The sequence below is a fragment of the Giraffa tippelskirchi genome, chromosome 4 (assembly GCF_054371585.1).
Source record: "Giraffa tippelskirchi isolate mGirTip1 chromosome 4, T2T-mGirTip1v1.2.pri, whole genome shotgun sequence".
NCBI lineage: Eukaryota > Metazoa > Chordata > Mammalia > Artiodactyla > Giraffidae > Giraffa > Giraffa tippelskirchi.
The window spans coordinates 162,659,103-162,680,631 of record NC_137278.1 but is presented as its reverse complement, the minus strand read 5'-3'; the positions used below and the strand labels follow the sequence as shown (position 1 = coordinate 162,680,631).

At 37.0% G+C, this 21,529-nt stretch overlaps 1 protein-coding gene across 1 annotated transcript in view; it reads right to left on the bottom strand.

The window, feature by feature from the left end:
* The window catches only part of UTP20 (UTP20 small subunit processome component), an 87,289-nt gene that overhangs the window by 38,123 nt on the left and 27,637 nt on the right, over nucleotides 1-21,529 (bottom strand). The window contains exons 22-30 of the mRNA XM_081595412.1: nucleotides 19,039-19,224; nucleotides 15,654-15,744; nucleotides 14,505-14,590; nucleotides 13,469-13,594; nucleotides 10,261-10,427; nucleotides 8,161-8,369; nucleotides 2,916-3,059; nucleotides 2,241-2,320; nucleotides 37-254 (exon numbers count right to left, since the gene is read on the bottom strand). Of these exons, the coding sequence (XP_081451538.1) occupies nucleotides 37-254; nucleotides 2,241-2,320; nucleotides 2,916-3,059; nucleotides 8,161-8,369; nucleotides 10,261-10,427; nucleotides 13,469-13,594; nucleotides 14,505-14,590; nucleotides 15,654-15,744; nucleotides 19,039-19,224 (1,307 nt within the window). The remainder of the gene's footprint in view (nucleotides 1-36; nucleotides 255-2,240; nucleotides 2,321-2,915; nucleotides 3,060-8,160; nucleotides 8,370-10,260; nucleotides 10,428-13,468; nucleotides 13,595-14,504; nucleotides 14,591-15,653; nucleotides 15,745-19,038; nucleotides 19,225-21,529) is intronic.

The following is a 21,529-nucleotide window of genomic DNA, read 5'->3' as shown; positions in this document are numbered from 1 at the left end:
AGTAGAAGAACCCTTTGCTCTGTACAGCTTACATACCATCTGCACTTTCTGTGTATACACATCCTGTCACCGGCAAGCTCAAAACTGCTTCTGAGGGTTCAAAATCTGGAAGGCTAAGAAGGTCGTCGGCTATTTCCATCACAAGACTAGCTGTGGCTTCAGAGAGATTCTTTGCTGAGAGAATCGCAAAAACATTGGTCAGGATATCACATTCTGGGTGCCCAGGTTTCTGTTTAGCCAGGAAACAGAAATATCTGCAAGAAGAAACATTCAAACAGTCACCTTCTTTCTCAATATGTTTATTCCTAAAAACATGTTCCTTATGGATTTTCAGAGTTTAATGAAGATATATATGTATGTGTGCAGATGAATGCCAGCTAATAAGGTTACTCAGAAGGGAAATTACTTTAAAATCTGATGGATAATAACTCTAGGCACCATACAAACACTGTATTATCTTGACACTTTATGTATATTTCTCATATTATCTTGGCACTTTATGTATATTTCTCTTTTTATGTATATGTTAATCTTCGTAACATCTCTATGTTATGGTGGTATGCTTACCTGTACATTACAGATGCAGAAACAGAACTGTCCAAAGTCACTGAGCTAATAAGTAGTAAAACTGAGCTTTGAACTGGTAGTTTTAAGAGAAATGTACTAAAGACAGGCTATTTTTCAATTATAAGCCTCCTAGAATGTGAATGTTTATACACTCACATAAAAACCAATGTACTACAATATGAAAATTAGGAGTACAGACCACAGGTCAAATAAACTGATCTAAGTTTGCTGATCTAAGATATGCAACATTCAGACTAGGATCATTTGTGAAAGCAAAGGTGATGAACCCATCCCCAATAATGTAAGCCTCAGACAAACACTGCCCCAAAGAGCAGGGAACACAAAAGCTTTCTAGCTACACATAAACCAGCAATTGTTTTATAGCCAGAGAAGAGATGAGATCCTAACAATCAGTAGGAAGGTCAAACTGAAAAAATTCAAATAGTTTGGCTTTACCAATTCATCATCACTGGAAAAAGAGCTCAAGCACTTGAACATGTTTAGTCATGACAAACTCCAAGAAAAGTTCTAAGAGGTTATATTCATACATCTTTGTCCAATAGATACTGGGGACAGTGTGGGCAGGCACCAAGCAAGACAGTTTACATATTATCATCTCTATTGTCAACGAGAGAGAAACTGTAGAAGAGAATGAAATGGCATCCAGTGATGTGGCTCTATCCTTGATGAGGACCTAATTAACATAAAAACGGAATCACTATTGTAAAGTCTTCTTTGGTGAAAGTCCTTCATACCTTATTTGTGTAACAATGATACAACTATAAAACATTTCTCAAGTATGCCTACGAAGTGCTACTTATAAATGTCCAATGAAAAAACAAGATATCAAATAGCTTTATTCAACTGAGAATTAAAAGAGCCCTTCTGACAGTAAAGACAAAATAGGCTTTTCTAAGGAAGACAATGTCAAGGTATTCAGTTTGTTTTTGAAGACTACTTAATGACATGGGGAAATGTTCATGACAAAATATACATGAAAACACAAAATCAAAAGATAGCTATATGGTCTGATCCCAATTTTGTAAAAACTGATGCCAAGATTTTAACATCACTGAATCAATGATAAAACACATTTTCTTTTATTCTATCTTTTGTTCTTCAAAATAGATAGGACAAACTAAACTTAAGTCTGCTTCCATCACTCTTCAGTAAATATGCGTTTAGTTTGTAACATAGCATCTCTGAACCATCAGTTGATGAAGGTTCTGTTAATGGCTCATACTGTCCATAAAAGGATACTTGACTTGTGACCATGAGTGCTGCATGCAAATTTAGATAGCATTTTATAAAGAATAGAAGAAAATGACCTAGAAAATCCAGGAAACCTATGAAATTTTTCAAGTGGGAACTGAGAAAAAGATTACAATGCCAATTACAAATCAGCTTTTACTGACCTATTTCATTTTATATCTATACATAGATACACATGTAAAAGCATTTTTCCTGGATCACACTATACCTATTATTCAGCAAATTGCACTTTTCTTTAAACTATGGATTCTGAGATTCAATTGCTTTAATCTCTTTAACTGCACTAAACATAGTTCACTATGTGGAAAGATCATAAATGACACTATTTTTTCCCTTTATTAGTTTTGACTAGATTAGTCTAAAACACTGCCATTTTTAAAGGTACAAAAGAAAAATTTTACCTTGCATTTCTGCACCAGATACTAATTAGTTTCAGTAGAGGAGTAGGAGAATACTGACTTTCAGATCCAAGCCTGCTGATCTAGATACAAAATAAAAACAATACAAGATAAGAACATATATAGACTTGAAGGAAAAAATCAAACAACTGAAAAGCAGAACAAGAACGGAAGCCACACAAGGATAAAAGAGCCAAGAGATAGAGATTAATATTTAAAGGACAAACTGAACAGTGAGCAACTGTGCCTAAGGTCAAGTCTCTGCCATAGTCTTACCTATAACTATACCAGTTATGATCACCAAGTGGGGACAACCAGAGAAATCAAACAAGGGAATATGCAACAAAAATCCCGGTGTATTTTCCTCATGCTTGTCAAAACCCAGAGGCATACCATGTGAGGTGCTACAAAAGTTATCTGGCATTTGCTTAAGAGACACAGTAATATTCAAATTAGTCTTACGTATAAATGCTACTATACCACAGAAACTAGCTCTCGAGCTTTTGGTGGTAGTGGAAGCAAAGAAAAGTGTTTTAAAACTTCCAGAAACAAAGAAAGGCTTGACATGACAGAAAAGGCCAGGATAAGCATTCATGCCTGGGTGTAGACCGTGCGGGAAAGCAGTAATAAAGGAAAAAGCAGACGGTATCTGGGCAGAATGTGGGAATCAAGGTTTACCTGGGGCCAAACTACACCATGAAATACCGCATCAATTTCTTCTGTTCTGAATTGATAGGACTCCCAATCCAAAAAGATATCAGTTACCATTTTGATTCCAAGACGTCTTAAATTTTTCAGTGGGTTAATAAACCTCAGCTGTATCTGTAAAATAAAGATCTTCTATTAAAAAAATATATTGTTTTTATCTTTGACTCCTCAGGGAGGCACTCCTGCTCAGACAGCTAAGAATCAAGCTGGAAATCCTATTAAGTCTGTTGACTCTGGTTCTGATTCACATGGAAACATCAGTAAGTCATATCACTTTTCTCACTGAACAAGAAGGGAATACAGAGACTTCAAAAAAAAAAACAAAACCAAGTGGTGAGATGTGTTATTATCAATGTCCAGCAAAATCACACTAAGTGTCCTCAAGGCAAAACAAAATCTCAGTGGGAACATGTTTTGTATTCTACATTGTTTCACTTTTTATTCAAGCAATTGTCTCAAGTAAAATTCTGATTTCTTCCCAAATGGAACACTCTAAACAAAATGTTTTCTGCCATTATAATGCTTCATATTAGGAAAAATAAAATCTAAACGTTCATTTCAAATGAAAGCCACTTTTCTGTTTTTTTTGTATTTGTATTATTATTTTTACCTTTTTTTAAAAAAAAAAAACTGAGTTTTTGGTTATTCTTGTTAGAATTAGTCCATAGGACTGAAGAACTTATAGTTTCTTCAAACAGTGAAATACTTTGTGCAGTAAAGGAGAATGAAGTGACTGATTAAGGCCTGCAAAGATCTCAAAATATACAGCTCAAAGGAAAATACAATTTGGAGAAAAATAAGATTTGTCTGTTTAGAGGCATAGAAGCTAGAGTTGGTAGATGTCTAAATTAACAGCAAATTTCTTTTATGAACAGGTATTGCAACTTCCACTGGTATCTCCTTCCCTATGAGTTATAAAATATAAACAACGCAGCCAATTTTTTTAGGCTCAGAGTAGAAAAATATACTGAGCCTATACTAATGAGTCCAATGGTATGCTAGCCATAGTCCTGACCTCAATTTATAATCTTCCTGAATGATAATACTTATTAAACTACATGAAAGATGAAAAATACCAAAGATATTTGACTTAGGAGAAGAATTACTATAAATTAGAGAAAGGTTAAACTTCAGGCAGAATTTCCACTGGATCTTAAAAGATGAAGAGATTTAGGTCAGGCAGAGGAAAAAAAAAAAGCCTCAGAGAAATTTCTCCCAAGCACAGAATGTTGTAAAACCAAACAAATGGGAGAAGATTCAAACCCTAATTGTTTTTCCACTTGATTAACATATTGTGAACTCTGGATATATAAGTGGCAACTTATATCCTACACTTGACTTTAATTAGTGACATTTAAAGCACGCTAAAATGTATGAAGACAGCACAAGTGCTCTAACATAATGAACATCAAGTCTTGCGGCCATGATAACATGGAGAAAACTCTTAAGTTACTTGTCATAAGAATCTGATAATCTGATGAATGGAAGTATCTGAATATGAAACTGAATATTTTAAATTCAAGAGAGTATGAAGATGCCATTAATTTGCTATGTAAATCTGAGGAATCATGATGGTTGACATACCCATAAAGTTCCTACCATTCACCTTTAGCTAATTATCTCATTATACAAGTTGCAAAGAGAGGAAATGACAGACAAGCACAAGACAGGGACACTGTTACAAGTCATTCTGTTTTGCCTCAGTTCCACTGACAGTATTTCCATTATTCTCTGGATCACATCTGGCGAAAGATAAAAACTATTACTGATATTTGAAGAAGCGTGGTATCATGATCCCCTGGAGCAATAAGAAACTAACCTTGGCAAACATGACACCAAATCAGAGGCCCCACTTTCCCCCAATCCCATCAGCCCCCCAAGGCCCCCATCAAGTAGAATCTGCATGTTCTATTCTCTTTTGTAACTACAGGGCCAACTGCCCAGTCCTCTGAGTAATTGTTGAGAAATTAAACTGGAGAAAAATCCTAAGAATGAGCAATTGCAGACTTTAATTCCTAGAGGAATACTCCATATGACGGAGTTTATGGACATTTACAAGTTACTTCTTGCTTAAATATACCAAAACAAAACAAACACAAAAAACTAAAATCAAATCAAAACAACCTTCAAGACACCATTTCATTGTCAGTCAATGCCCTGAAGGATCTGAAAGATACAACAGAGTCAATGTTTGACTTCACTCAAACACACAAGTGCAGAACTTTAACTCACTTGAGCATATTACTGTGCAATAATTCATTACAGAAACTCAAAGAATTCCCTGGATTGTCCAAGAATTAAAAAGAAAGAAGAAAGAAAAGAAGGCTCTTATGTATCAGGAAGGCTAGCACCTCACTGTCTAATGAACTGTGAAACTGTATAAATGATCCTTTGAATTACTGATTGTTGACTCAGGAGTAAGGCTGCATTACTGAGTAACATCTTCTAAGCTAACCAGAAAGTCAGAGGACTTTCGTGATTAACATGTCCACGTACAGGCAGTCACTGTCACTCACTGTAAGACAAAAACTAAAATTCTGTTTCTTCTTGGGATATGTCAGTACTGTTCCACCCTAGGACTTTGTGCTACTAGTCATTTTCTCTGCCTGAAATGTTCTTCCAGTGGCTGGGCAGGTGTAAGCTCAAATATGAGCTCTTGAGAGGTGACCCTGAACACCCTACTAAAAGCAGCACCCATCTACCTCTAGTTTGGTCACTTCCTACCACATTCCCTCATTTTATTTTAAATTCTTTACATCTTCATGTCTTTCCCTAACATGCTCATGCTTTCGTCTACTTTTGTGAATGTACAGCATGTATTTCTAACAGTTGTCTTAATGTCCTTGTCTAATTCTATCACCTGTGTCATTTCTGGGTCTGAGTCTATCCATTGTGTTTCTTTTTCATTACAGGCAAAATCCTCTTTCCTGGTAATACCTGACTCGATGTCAGACACTGTGAATTCTAATTTCATCTAAATCGCTCAAAAGGTTTTGAGCTTTATTCTGGGATACAGTTGATTTACTCAGGAAAAGCTTGATATTGTAAGGCTCTGGTAGGTGGAGCCACAGTAGCCTTTATGCCTGGGCTAGTCTGGCTCCACTACAGAGACAATCCCCTTCCAAGGACACTCCTTGGTGCCACATCTCATGAGGTTTCTGCTCTGGCTATCGGGAACATGCGCTACTCCCAGCCCTGTGTTAGCTGCAGGGAGGCTCTGCCTGCTCTCTTCAGGTGGTTTTACTGCTTCTAGACATGATAAAATAACAGAGATCAGATTTAGCCTCCCCTCTCAAGACACTAAAGAATATATGAAATAATGACTTTTTGGACACTGGACAGCAGGCAACAGAGGACAGTCATCCCTGAGAGAGGAGAAACAGTTGAGATGAGTCCTACACATTCCTTGGCTTCCTGCCTGCAGACTTTTAGACCTTGGTATGGGAAGAAGTGCCCAGGAAGAGTTGACAATCCTCCTAACATAAGGGGACAACTGTGCGACTCGGGGAGGCAAAGGTGGCTACAAGTCACAAACAGAGGACTGGAGAGAAAACAGGGACACAGAGAATGACTTACAGACATCTGCAGAGGGACCTCCTGAGTTTATTTTCCTCTTAGAACTTACCAACTGATGTTCTTCTGATCATTTCGTTATTTATCTATAATCTCCCCAAGATATTAAGTCCTTACAGTTTCATTTTCCACCTACAACAGTGTCTGGCAGATAGCAGGTGTGAAGTAAATATTTACTAAATAATTAAATGGACAGGAACTTTTGTTTGATCCTTCACCCCAGTGCTTAGTCCAGTGTCTGACACACAGTAGGGGCTCAATGAATAAGGCAGCATAAAATTCTGGCTGTATCTGAGAGGCAGTTCACCAAGCACATCGATAAAATAGATGAGTTTTAGCCAAATTAAAACTGTGTTTATTTGTCATTAACAACAACAGCAGAAATATGAGTTAAGAATCAATAGCAGAAATCTGAGTGTGGATTTTCACTTCAGGTCCTATCTCCTTCAAAAAGTCGTCAGTCCATAAAAACATTTTAAGTTCCCCTAAACTCCACAGAGTAAACTTATGTTCACACACCTGTTTCAACAGAACATAAATATATCATCTTCAAAATCATTCAGAAAACATTTTCTAAGCACCATCTCATGAAGCCTCCTGGCAGTTAGCTAGTTGGCTTGTCATGCCCAATCTTGCTACTTACCTTCACTTAAAACATTGCATTTAGAGTAGGTAAGCATTTACTTTTACAAGAGCTCTGGGCAACTCTATCTTAACAAGGACAATGCCAACAGTGTTCTCTTCATTCTCCAAATACTCTGAATAAATGAGAGTGAGAAGACGTCTCACACTTTCAGGCTTCTGAAATTAAAAATCTAAGAAACATCAGCTCAACTATCCCAGACTTTGGTCTCTGAGACATAGATAGAACTAAATGCCTCCCTACCATTTCACCTCCTTTTTAAATAGACACTTGATATAATCTGCATTTTCTAGTTATTCATGAGTATTTATAACAGTGAAGATTCCCATTAATAGGAAAGGTCATTTTTAAGAGCGGAGAAGGCACTGGCAACCCACTCCAGTACTCTTGCCTGGAAAATCCCATGGACGGAGGAGCCTGGTAGGCTGTGGTCCATGGGGTTGCTAACAGTCGGACACAACTGAGCGACTTCACTTTCACTTTTCACGTTCATGCATTGGAGAAGGAAATGGCAACCCACTCCAGTGTTCTTGCCTGGAGAATCCCAGGGACGGTGGGGCCTGGTGGGCTGCCGTCTATGGGGTCGCACAGAGTCGGACACGACTGAAGCAACTTAGCAGCAGCAGCAGCAGCATTTTAAAGAGACACCTTACATAAGAAAGATTTAACCTAGAATGACGTTAGCTATTCAGGCTCCAACCAATTTTCCAAGTAAAACACCGACCCGTATTAGCCCAAGAAGAAAGTGATATAAGTCACTCAATCATGTACGACTCTTTGCGACCCCATGGACTGTAGCCTGCCAGGCTCCTCTGTCCATGGAATTCTCCAGGCAAGAATACTGGAGTGGGTAGCCGTTCCCTTCTCCAGGGGCTCTTCCCGACTCAGGAACCAAACTGGGGTCTTCTGCATTGCAGACAGATTCTTTACCAGCTGAGCTACCAGGGAAGTCCTATTTGCCCAAGAAGAAAGCTAAAGTTTAAAGTGAATCTTGCTCACCTTTTCTCGTTGGTCAAGGATGTGTGATACAGTTGCAGTCATGCAGAGCAGTAGCTGCAGAATCTTTGGTAAATATGCGCTGATCAGGTGACTAATATTCTTCAAGACTATCTCAAGGCTATTTAATATGCCGTGCTGACGACCCAAAGGAAGAACTTTAGACAAATCTAAATCTTCTACTGCTTGAATGACAGCGGAATGGCACTCTCCTGGTGAAACAGAGGAGCAGAGATAGCATGTGAAGGGAAATATTAGCTCATTCCTATTTACAATTATAGCTTCCTTTCAATTTCCCCCAATAATACAACATTTTTTATTGTTATAATTTATAGATAATAATATATTTTACTTATTTTTTTCCTCCTTTTGATTCTTACCAAACATTAAATGAGCTAGATATAGTAGGTTTTACTATTATCACTTTATAGATAAGGAAACTGAGGAATAAGAGAGAGTAAGAAACTTGTGAAAGAACTAAGTCTCTTAAGCCCAATGCTTCCCCTATTTATACAATTCCTCAAAACCTGAGGAATTCCATTTTATAATATTCCATCTATCACTTTCAACACACTTTTTCCCTCTGAGCTTTCATGGACTATGTTAATTTCAGCAGTTTCAAAGAAAATACCTTGCTACGTGACAAGCTCTTTTAAGGCTGAGAATCAAATGTTTTATTTCTCTTGCAGCCGCTTGTGAATAAATAAAACAACAATCCTTTACAAACGGGTGCCAAACTGATTTCATAATTTACTTAAAAGACTTGAATTGTTATTGACTGAGATTTACTTCAGACCAACTGGTAAGAGATCATGAGCTTGCAGATTCATACACCTAAGTGGTTTATCCATAAGGGTATCATTTATAGCTACCCTCTTACAACAGAGGCCATTGCACTGAACAAAAACTTTTGTATTCGTTAACAGCCAACTTTCTTCACAGGGCAATATTATACTGAATGAAAACTTTTTAAACAGTTATACCTATTATTAAAAAAACAAAAAGCAACATATTACCCTACAAATAAATCTATGTTTGTCTAAAGCAAAGCAATCATAAAACTGGAACAGAGGTATTGTAGTCAGGAAGATCTGGGTTTGAATCCCAGCTTCATCTGGGTTCAAATCCCAGGGCAAAATACTTACCTCTCTAAGCCTGTTTCCTATCTGCAAAATGGCAACAAATAAATACTGAACCCTAACATAGCTTTTTTAAGGGTTCAACCGAGTTGTAGGTAAAGGAGCCTGTAATTAATTCTGGCATGAAGTAGATGATCAATAAATGTTAGCCATTATTATTTTTAATTACTAACCTCGCATACCTGAGAACACATGACAGAACATCACATTGTATAGTTACTAATCCACTTTGTTTAGACTGTGAGGTTAAGAGCAGAGGTTATAAATGCTCAGTTTTCTATTTTCGACAGTGTCCAGGGCACAGGAGGTATCTGACAAATCATTATTTAGTAGGTGAATGGCTCACTGAAAGAATACATGCCAGGACAATTAAGATTCATTTTGCAGCATGCTTTAAGTTTCTAAGGAAAAACCTACTCATCGTATATGGAGAAGTACCACTTTTCAAGGGCTTCCCTGGTGGCTCAGATGGTAAAGAATATGCTTGCAATGTGGGAGACCTGGGTTCAATCCCTGGGTTGGGAAGATCCTCTGGAGAAGGAAATGGCAATCCACTCCAGTATCTGTGCCTGGAGAATTCCCAGGGACAGAGGAGCCTGGAGGGCTATAGTCAATGGGGTTGCAAAGAGTCGGACACAACTGAGTGACTAAGCACTTGGCACATGCTCTACAACTTGGCACCACTTTTCAAATGGCCAAAATGTACAAGAGAAGCAGAAAACACACATTTTCTAATCAGGGGCTTATCAGCGCAAGGCTGATGATAATCCCAAGACCATTTGTGTGGTCCACCTGATTCAATCAAAATTTAAATGAATTGCATGTCAGCAAAAAGACCACCACTGAGACTGGGAGAAGCAACCAACCCCCTGAGAAAGATGTCCAGGAGCATGGGGAACAGCCTGAGACAGCAGAGGTCTGAGCAGAGAATATGCATTCAGAGCGGCAGGCAGTTGATACCTACCGTTCCTGAAGTGCTTCACAGGCTCGAACAGCAGGTCTAAGAATATCTCGATCTCTTCTGGCTGGGTCCCAGCCAGGAACCTCAGGACGATGGACATGCGGGTACCAGAAGCAGATTTCCCCTGAGTTTTACTTCCAGTCTTATTCTTCATTCGACCATACAAAATTCTAAAATGTCCAAAGAAGGTTATTTGTTTGCACATTAATCCTAAAACACAGTTGTTTTGTTTTCCTAGAAGGCTGGAGTAGCAGCTCAACAGATTTAAATGAATGTATTCCAAAACAGGAAAGAATGAAATAAAAATTAAATTTTTAACATGGAGATTTTAAAATAACAACAACAAACAAGGCAAAGGGAAGCAGGAAGAAGAAAATGGTAAAGACAATGACTAGAAGCTGGTTCTTTGGAGGAGAGAAAAAAAGAAACAAAACAGGCAGGCCAGAGATAAGTCTCAACAAGGAAAAATGAAAACAGGAATATATAGATTAAAAGGAAGTAAAACAAGAGAGTACAAGTATAAGTAAAACAAGGAAACTGGAACGATTTCAATTAAATGGGGTAATCTTTTGGAAAAACTGACATCTATAAATAGTCAAAAGGAACCTAACAACACCTGAAGAGATCAGTAACATGAGTAAACTTGGAGTCAACAAAGTTTTACAGATGAATTGTTAAAACTTCCAAGGAAAAACGATCCCTATGAGATAGTTTCACAGCAGGGAGGAAGAAGGAAACAGTCCTTTTTCTTGGATGGATCTAGAGATTATCATACTAAAGGGAAGTTAAGTCAAAGACAAATATTATATGATACTAATTACATGTGAAATCTAAAAAATAATACAAATGAATCTATATACAAAAACTGACTCACAGGCATACAAAACAAACTATGATTACCAAAGGGGAAAGAGATGGGGAAAGGGATAAATTAGAAGTATGAGATTAACAGATACAAACTATTATGCATAAAACAGATAAGCATTAAGGATCTACTGTATAGCACAGGGAACAACTATATTCAATATCTCACAATAACCTAAAATGTAAAATAATCTGAAAAATACATACAAATAATAATCACTTTGCTATGCACCTGAAAGTAACACAATATTGTAAATACTTCAATAATAATAAATAAATAATGGGGGGGCGGGGGAAGTCCACAACGTTTCTGAAAACAGTACCCGGTGCTGCATTAAAACGGTATTAAAGCTGAATAAGGATTATTCCAGGAATGCAAGAAAGAATCACCAGTAAAATCTATTAATATAGATCAATGGCTCATAGAAAAAAGTTAATATGATCATTTAAATACATGTCAATAGGCATTCTAATAAAATTCAACCTCCATTTAGTAAAAAAACTAAATAACATAGTAATAAAAGCTACCTTCTTAGCATGATAGAACTACTGACTTAATATTTAAAATTTAAAGACAATGGTTTTCAAACTTTTTGATATTAGGATCCCTTTTTACTCTTAAAAATTACTGAAGAACTTTTGTATATGTGACTTTTATCTATTAGTATTTATCATAGTATAAGTTAAAACAAGTTAGCATAACTAACATTTTTAATAAAAATTGTATTTTCCAAACCTGCCCCTCCCCAAATTAGAGAGACCAGAGGCGTTGTTGTACATTTTTTCCTCTCCAAATTTCTTTATTGCCTGGCTTATTAGAAGATAAATGAATCCTTGTATCTGCTTCAATCTGTTGCAATATACTGTGGTTGAAGAAAATCCAGCCTTACACAGATACGCAACTGGAGAAGGGAAATATATTTTATAAACTTTCAGATAATTCTTTTCAGATAATTGTGAATATTCCACTTTGATTCTACACCAAAGCTCAAGAAGAGGCAGTTTCTTAAAGGCTAGTTGCAAGGTGGAATCTAAAACCATTATCAGTGAACTCTGTAAACTCTGTTACATTAAAATCTATCTGTCTACTTTGCACTTTGAACAGATCTTTACCCATGCATCAGTTACTTGGAAAGCCTGAAAAAAAAAAATTCCATGGAAACTAATGAGCCGAAGAAGTGTTTTATGCATCTCTCTCAATTCATACAGAATAATAAAAAGACAAGTACTCACTGCTCAAGATCCAATGAGGGCAGCGAGTGAAACCCGCTTTTATTTTTTTTTAAACTCTAGGTCTGGGGCAATGAAGAACGACTAGCCCAGTGTGGAGCCACTGTCTTGATTCATGCTAAGCACCTGGAGTTTTATACATCACTGCTCTTTGTCTGGTCAGCACAAACAGGAGCACAACGAGAAAAGGTAATGTCTTTATGAAGAAAGTTTTAACCTTGTGGATGTCTTAAAAGCATCTCTGAGACAGCCGCCACCAAGAAGGAGCAGACCACACTTTAAGACAAGAACAACTGTTCTAGAAACATTACTGTTAAATACAGTAGCAAGACAAGGATAACCACAACTACCACCACTCCAATTAATTCATCTAGGCTCTGTAGGGAATATGTAGATCAAACAACAAAACAGTAAAGGAGGTATTTACATCAGAAAAGAGAAGACAAACTTCATCTGACCACTACTGACTAAGAGGCATGGAGTTTGTCTTCTGGTAGAGAAGATGGATAAGAGGCCATGTTGGATGATTAAGTACTGTGAAGAAAGACTGTGGTGTGGGCTCCGAGAGGGGTGGTAAATGAAAGCGATGTTAGAGAAGCAGGTCTAGGCTAGGTCACACCAGGCCCTTAAAGGAGTAGTAAGGACTCCATTTGTTGTTCTCAGTAAAATGGGACCTCAAAAGGTTTTTAAACAGGGACTAAAAAGCTGACTGATGATTGTTATTTTTTGACCCAGAAAATCCAATGAAAATTACAAAAACTATAATAAAGTTTTATACATGGATGGTTAGTTTTTATATCTCATAATTAGTTACCTATCAAACAAATGCATTATTTTTACTATTTCTCAATGGTTTAAACCTTAGAGAAATACTGGATTTAATTTTAATGGCACTATTAAAATAACACAATGTCAAGATCTTTCCTCATATTAGGGACAAAATATTTAAAATAAGTCTCTATAACAATTTGACTCTCCCAAAAGGACCAATTATAAAAATAAATAAAATTCAAGATGAAATATTCCATTACAATTGCTAAAAGAATCATAATACTATATTCACAACTGTTTTTGTGATCAATCTTTAAAATATCAGTTTTGAAAGAGTATAAATTACCTCATCAGAATAGGAAACAGTTCTGCTCGGTGGGCTGCTTTCACCACTGTGTTATCTTCAGAAATGCTAAAACGCACTATCTCTTCCTTAAAGTTTCTGTCTTCAAGCAATCTTTGTAGGTTTTCCCTTTAAAAATAGAATTTAGCACAAATCATCATTTAATCAAAAATACTTCTTAAAAATATTTAAAAGAGTAAAAAACATTTAAAATGAAAATATTTAAATTTATATTTAAAATTAAATATTTAAATAAATTTTAAATTAAAATTTAAATAAAATACAAATATTTTGAAGTAAAAAAGATTTAAAAAATAGAGTAATAAATATATATGTAAAAGAAACAGACATTAAGAATATTTTATATTGTAGTTGACATCCATAAAAGAAAGTCTTCACACAAATACCTTCCAAAATGGCAAGTTTCAAATTTTAAAAGGTAAGAGGAATCATAGTGAAAGTGAAAGTCGCTCAGTCGTGTCCATCTCTTTGCGACCCCATGGACTATACGGTCCCTGGAATTCTCCAGGCCAGAATACTGGAGTGGGTAGCCTTTCCCTTCTCCAGGGCATCTTCCCAACCCAGGGATCAAACTCAGGTCTCCCGCAATGCAGGCGGATTCTCTACCAGCTGAGCCACAAAGGAAGCCCAAGAAGGATCATAAGGGGTTAGCCAATAATTCAGCTGCTTAAAAAGCATAATATGAAAGCTTTCTTCAGTTCTTGGAGCATAATTATGATGATTCCTTAAGTAATCACCAAGATTTTAATACCATTATATAAGCAAGAAGAAATGACATAACCTTGTTAACACATATTTTTCAATTAATATTCTCTCTCCTACCTTATTATCTATGAAGAAGCACTCTTAACAAATATACTTCTGGTTTTCATTTCTTACCCGAAAATAGCATTATGATTACCTTAGAAAAGAGGGCAATTTCCTGGGGCCTTTAAAAAATTATGTTATAAGAGGCTCTCTGGTAAAAAGAATAAAAATAGTCCCCTAAACAGCATTTCTTTAGCTTCAAATAACTTACCTGTAAGGGAGGATATGTGGATGTTTATATGTCATTATGCAATCCAGTGTTATTTTTTGTACCATCTGATCCTGATGTAGCAACAACTAGGAATGATATTTTATAAAATAATGAAGTCAGATATGCACATGCCATCAGATAGTAATTTACTTTTACTAATCTGCTAAATTAAAACTCTTAGGATCTAAATTTTTACATGTGGGTTAAAGATGATTCATGACAATAGCTTTACATTGTCCCGGAGATAACAGAAGATGAATAGAATGTATGTAGATAACAAAACAGAAACACAACTCTGACACCTGCATCCCACATGCCAGACTCTCAGGTCTGTCTTTTGGCCAAGGCCAATTCCCTACATGACTTTAGGTTTACACCAACTGGATTGGTCCTGTAATGAGGGAAAGCTCTTATAATACCATGAAGGTAACCGCAGTCAGTAAGATGCCAGGAAAGCATCAGCTCTGAGGCCTCTCTGATCAGTCCAGATTTCTGCTTCCTGTCGACAACTGAGAGTTTTGACTTCTGACTGTATGAACAAGTTATATCTGAATTATCGACAAAATAAGGATAAATTCCGCTAAAATAATGTTTCATTTAAAAAACCTCCAAGTGAAAAGAGAAAATCTTATTTCCCCAGATGGCTTAGAATGACATCCCATGCTTACTCTGCTTCTGAGATCAGTTTTTTTTTCTTCTGCAACCTTTTCTGGAATTCAAGGTCATACACTACAACTGCAACAGACTACTACTCCACCTACTTTCATTCAGTCTACTGGATCCTGAAACACTAGGGCTCTATAAGGCTAACTCACCTAGCAGTGAAAAGTAGCAGCTCTCTTGGCACAAACCCCTACTCCCTTCTAAAACCTAATTCTCATGAGACAACTAACACTTTTCTACACCCACTGTTAACACAGCCAATCAACAGTTTAGTCACCCTCAATTTCTTTAAAATCCACTAAATCAGTACTGTCTAAAACTGTTCCTCAAGGTATAGACAGTATCTGTTAGTTAAAAACTATATACTTAAAATGTAGAAATCAGCCTTAGTCAACAGTAACTGAAAACCTAGAAGTTATTTGGGTAAAGAAAATGGTAGAGAAAAGTTCACAACTAACTACAGTGACAAGAATTAATTTTACTTACCTGAAGATACAGCTCGTATAATTTGGATTCCAGATATAAGGCTCGTGGATTTGAAAACTTACAGAAAACTTGCAAATGAGCAATTAACTGCCTAAAATGTAAAAAACAAAAAAACAAACAAAAGATACACAGAGAAAAACAGAAAAAAGAAAAACCAGAAATAAAAAGACATTATTTTCTTAAGATGATAGTTATCTACCAGTTTTCTCTGACAAGTACTCTAAACATCTCAAATACAGTTTCACTATTAATTACACTGTCAAGTTTTAATTACTTGAATTTAGGAAATCATTCTCCACAAATTCCAAATCTCAGGCAGGCCTTTCCCTGAAATTCAGGCTCCCAACCTCAGAAAATCATTCAGGATGTGCTTAGAATGGTTTAAATGAAATCAAATATAGAAAGAAAGTAATCAAAACACTAACATATTCCAAAATTGAACACAGATGATTTTTGGAATGATCATCTTTTTTCTGTGTAGTTTTTATGCAGTAGACAGGAAAGTGGAACATACTACGCTTCCTCACTTTCATATAACATAAAAACTGATGTCAGGCAACAGAGGTCCAAGTTTGGATAACCATGGCTCTTGCTTACCAAGAAACAGAAAGAAAGAACAATGTTCTGTGGTTAGAAGTTAAATCTGAAGATGGGGTTGCCTTCAAATAAATGGTACCATCAAAACAGAATGAGCAGAAAGCTTCTACTGCATTTACATGGTCAACTTCCTAATAGACTCTGTGAGGCTTTAAAAACACTTGAGAAAATTGTTTTCTCTCTGTGTATAATTTAAAAGAGGTATTAAAACTTAAAAAAAAACCCTCTGAATGAATAAATTAAGATCTGGAGAGATATCATTTGCCTATTTCAAGAACCCAAGCAGGGAGGAGTGAAGAGAGGTGGAAACCAAGCCGCATGTATGGTTCTGCCATTCTGAGCCGCTGACTTTGGAGAAAGTCACAGAATGTCTCAGCGTCTCATTCCTCATCTCAACAAGGAACAAGACTTCCAGCTTTTCTGCAGGACTGAATTAAAGAAAACAAGTGTGGTACTTAAGTTCCTAAGAACTTAGTGAACAACACATTTCTTTGTTCTTAGGCAAAAAAAAAAAGCAAAACTTAAAGTCCTACTAGTTAATATAGAGAAGAACAGCTGGAAATCATGACCTCTTTAGATATTGTAGAAAAACAGGGGTAAGGGAAGCACTATTATTACATTTAGCCTAAATGCCTGTGATGATTAGTCTTATGTGTCAATCTAAGTTAGCGTCCCAGTTATATAACAAAATAATCTAGGTGTTGTGATGAAAATGTTTTTGTACATGTGGTTAACATCCACAACCAGTGGACTTTTTAAATAAAGGAGATGACCCTTAATAATGTGGGTGGGCCTCATCAAGTCAACCGAAAGCTGGAAGAACAAAAACTGATGTTTCCCAGAAAAGGAATTCTGCCATAAGGCTGTCACACAGAAATCCTACCCTATGAATTTCATATTCAAGACTACAGCATCAAATCCTGCCCCAGTTTCCAACCTGCGCAACAAATTCTTTGGTAAGCTCTGACTGATACAATGTCCCTGTAATTACTTATCACTGAGCCTTTGCAGTTTTACAAAACACAATTTTAAAATCTACTAAAACATACATTCCTTCCCCCAACATTTGTTAAGTATTTTTTATGTGCCATGTAGCCTTCAAGAGACAAACAGAAGTTAATTTACAGGTTCTCATTAAATACCTACCAGTGAGGGGTGTGTTCCATGGATTAATAAAATTGGACTATGAATATACTGAGATGGCCCCCCCAAAAATGTGATTATGCATTTACTTACACTTTCAATGATGGGGAATGCTAGCAACATTCTAGGTTTGGCTACAGGGGGCAGGGAAATTAATCAAGACATGGAACTTGTCTTTAAAGAGCTTTACATTTACATGGAAGATTTATTTAAAAAAAATTAATATCCAAGGCAAGGAACAGCATCTGACCAGAGGAGCTGTTATCAGTTTGAAGGTGGGTAGATAACTAGGTAACTTCCAGTTTAAAAGACAGGACTTCATTGAAGAGGCAGTGTGAGAACTGGGCCTTGAAGTTATGACTAGAATTTCTCTTGGCAGCAATGAGGCAAGGGCACTGCAAAAAGACTGCTATAGCAAAGGTCCAAGCATAAGAACAAAAGATGTATGAGTGCCTGAGTAGCTTACTCATTCACTCAGCAAACAAATATGAGGACAAACCTTTGGCCAGCTGTTATGCTGAAGCATACGAAGACAAACACAGCAATCTCTGTCTTAGGGGAAGTAGTAGGCGATAGAACACTCAGAGCTGTGGAGAGGTAGGAGCAGAGAGGCTGGGCCATGATCTTTCTTGCCCCTGAGCTTTATACACTATTTCCATCAGCCAGCAAGTCCTTCTGTGCCTGGCAAACCTGTTTTTCAGCTTCAAAGGTGATCTCCTCTTTGTAAAAGTCTTCCCTTTGTGGTAGAATTATTGTGGGTTTTTTTTTATTGTGCTCCTGTAACTTCTTTAAAAACATTTCTTCTATTAAAATATTTCACCAGGCATTAAGACTGCTTCCAGCTCTGCAGAGGCTAAAGACCGTTCATCTCTGCAGCTCTGCACTTAGCAGAAGAACCTCAATACAGCTGCTGAATAGATGACTAGAAGAACCTCAATACAGCTGCTGAATAGATGACTCACGGGAAAGACTCAACAAGTGGGCACATGAGATTGAGATGCAAAGTGTTACAGTAACACAGCAGCACCAATCTGGTGAATCCCTGACACCTCAATTCAGACAATCTTTAAGTAAGCTGAAAGCACAGTCCCTTCTTTTTTCTAAGATTTCTAACAATTTAGGTAAATGAATAATCAAGAGAACCAGAAAGAGAATATAACAGCGTGAAAAGCAAAGAAAGCCAAAAGTAATCAAGACAGAAGTAAAAAGACAAAGTTGAGACTGCTGACACCCTTATTTATAAGAGAAAAGATGTTCCATTCTGTGTTCCCCTAGCACACAAACATAATGTCCCAGTGCTATGAAAGTGAACGGCAAAGGTCAAGGCCATTTAACTGCTACAGGCCCCAGGGCTCTCATCTATAAAAAGGTGCTATGAGCAGATGATTCCAAAGTCCCTCAACTCTAACACACTGCAGCTAAACAAGAAAAAATAGAAAATAAGCAAGCAAAGAAAAAAAACTCAGAACGCTGGCAGTTTTCTTTAGGCTGTAAAAGAAAATCCTGGGAAGATGCAGCAGTTTGGTAAATAATTATCTGAGTAATTTCATCTCATTCCTGGCTACTTCACAGGCAGTCACATGAGGTCTCTTCCTGCTCCTCCCGGAGCCCTGGACCTGTGATCTTTCAGCAATGCTGAACCTACTTTGCCGCAGCTCTTCTTGTCTTTTTCTTCTGTGAGGGTTCCTCTTGGGGCTCCAGCTCTTCCTCCAACTCTTCGTCGTCTCTGGCGGCACTTCCCTCTTCTACTTCCTCCGCCGCCAGCCCTCTGTCTTTTCTTCGCAGATCCTGGGTTGGTGCAACCTGCAGATCTGCTGGGTAATACTCATTGCTACAGTGGAAAGAGAGTGATATGAGACAGATATCCTAAATGCTTGTGACAGATGTGTGCCCCCAGTTCATAGACTCACACACAGAAGAAACGCCAGAGGCCCCTTAGTGGAGGTCTTCTACAACATTTAAATTCAGCCTCTCTTAAGGACCTTATTTGACAAGTCAATCACTAACTGCAGAAGAGAGCCCGCTTCATTTTACACTGTTGAGAATAACTGAAATGTCTCTTTTGGACTAACCTGAAATCGGCCTCACTATCTCTGGAACCACAACTCAGGGAGGAGTGTGTAGGGGTAGATTATATTACAGTATTTAGACCATGCTGTATGTGTATCCCAGATACACTGTTTTGTGGATGTCCTTTCAAAAAGAGTGCCACAACAAATTCCAGTCCTCCAGGTATGGCCTGGTAAGACAGAGGGGACTATCAATTCTGTTGCTTTTGAGGGAAGTCACAATATGACACAGACTCGAATGGAATGTCCAGGCAATGAAAATCAGTAATGCTTTATGTTTTGGCTCCTCTAAGCTTGTGCAGTTGGTATTCATATGTGTTGTTATTGAATTCCATCTCTTAAATTTTGGTCCACTGTTGTAGGTAACTAATACTACCTTGAAGACTATTGTTCAGTGCATTACTTTTGTGTCACTTTGGTTCATTCATCTAACAATTATTACTATGTTGTCTATTCTGTGCATGATGCTGGGTTATAGATGTGAGGAAACTGATCAGACTGACTTTAAAGTCCTCACTGAAAAATATACTGACACATGTTTGAGGACAGTACCCTACAAACACACCTTAAAGAAATATACTATAGGTTAATACACTACACCACACCTGGAGGGCTGAGACACTACCATGCTCAATGTTGTATTCTAAGCTAGCAGGATCTTCCCCATAATAAATTAAAAAAAAAAAAAGAATGAATGAATGAAATGAACAAAGTTGCTCTGTCCTTTACAAACTGTACCATCACTATTTAAAAACATCTATATTATATTCTCAACACTCAATTAACCAAATGACATATTTTTAACCATTACCTCCAAGCACAGCATGCTCACTCACTCATTTACTAAATAAGATAATTCATACAAAGCACTTATAAGAGTGTCTAAGACACAGCAAGTAGTCATTAAATGTCACCTATTATTAAGACACTGTTTCTATTGTTAGTCATTCATTCCTGCTGCTGGTTTGGGGCTTCTTAGAAAATGTTTACAAGGGATTCACAGTTAGTACTAATATCAAATTATTTGAAACATATTTAGGAGTGTAAATGCATAACCTCCCAAAAGTAAAAGCCCATAATGTATTTCAAAGCCAGACTTAAAGGTGGCTCTTGGGTTTTCCATTAGTTTGAATCGTCTATCAAGATATTGGTTATAGGTAGTAAGTGCCAATTAATCTTAAACATTTTTTAAAAATTGCACCTTTTCAGTCGTTGTCTTTTTAAACTCAGAGACTCACTTCCTGTTACAGCCTCCTCTCTCCATCCCTACCCCCACGGTACCTAGTCCTGCTAGAGGTATATGTTTACATGAGGCTAAGGAGTAATTTATTTCTTTACGGAAAAACTTAAAAACCAACATGATAGTAACTTCATATCCTACTAACACCTGTAATACCAGCTTACATAGGTACAGCTCCTTGAAATTCACAAAACAACTGATAAACATTACTTTACACAATCTTCAAAACAAGGAAAGGAAGCTAAATGTCACTGTTCTCGTTCTAGAAATAAATTAAAGCCCAAAGAGTGAAAAAGAGAAAATCATTACACTACTACCACCATATCTATTGACCTGTGTGCACCTTTGCTTGTAACCTTTCCCAGAATGAATTATTCACGCAAACCTTTTTATTTATGCATGGGATCCTTTCTCCTCTTACCTATTCAAAGACACGGCTCTAGCCATTTTATCCCCTCTGGCGTGACTAATTTCCCCTCCCTTCTGGATCACTCACACCAGCATTACATACACAGAGACCGTTTAAGTTAAACAGCAACACCACCAAAGGCCCTCTTTCCGTTCCCACACTTCCTTCCACCTATGTCTGCTTCCTTTCTACAAGAACTGTCCATACTTGCTGTTTCCATTTTTCTTCTCCATTTTTTCTTAAGTCCATTTTAATCATACTTTCATCCCTATCAGATTAACCAAAACAACTCTAGTTAAGGTCAATTCTAAAGCCAAAAGTCAATTCTTATTCTTCATCTAATTGATGTCTTAAGAGATCTGATTCCACTGATTACTTTAAGGAATTCTGAGTGGTCTTAGTTCTTCTATTACTCTTT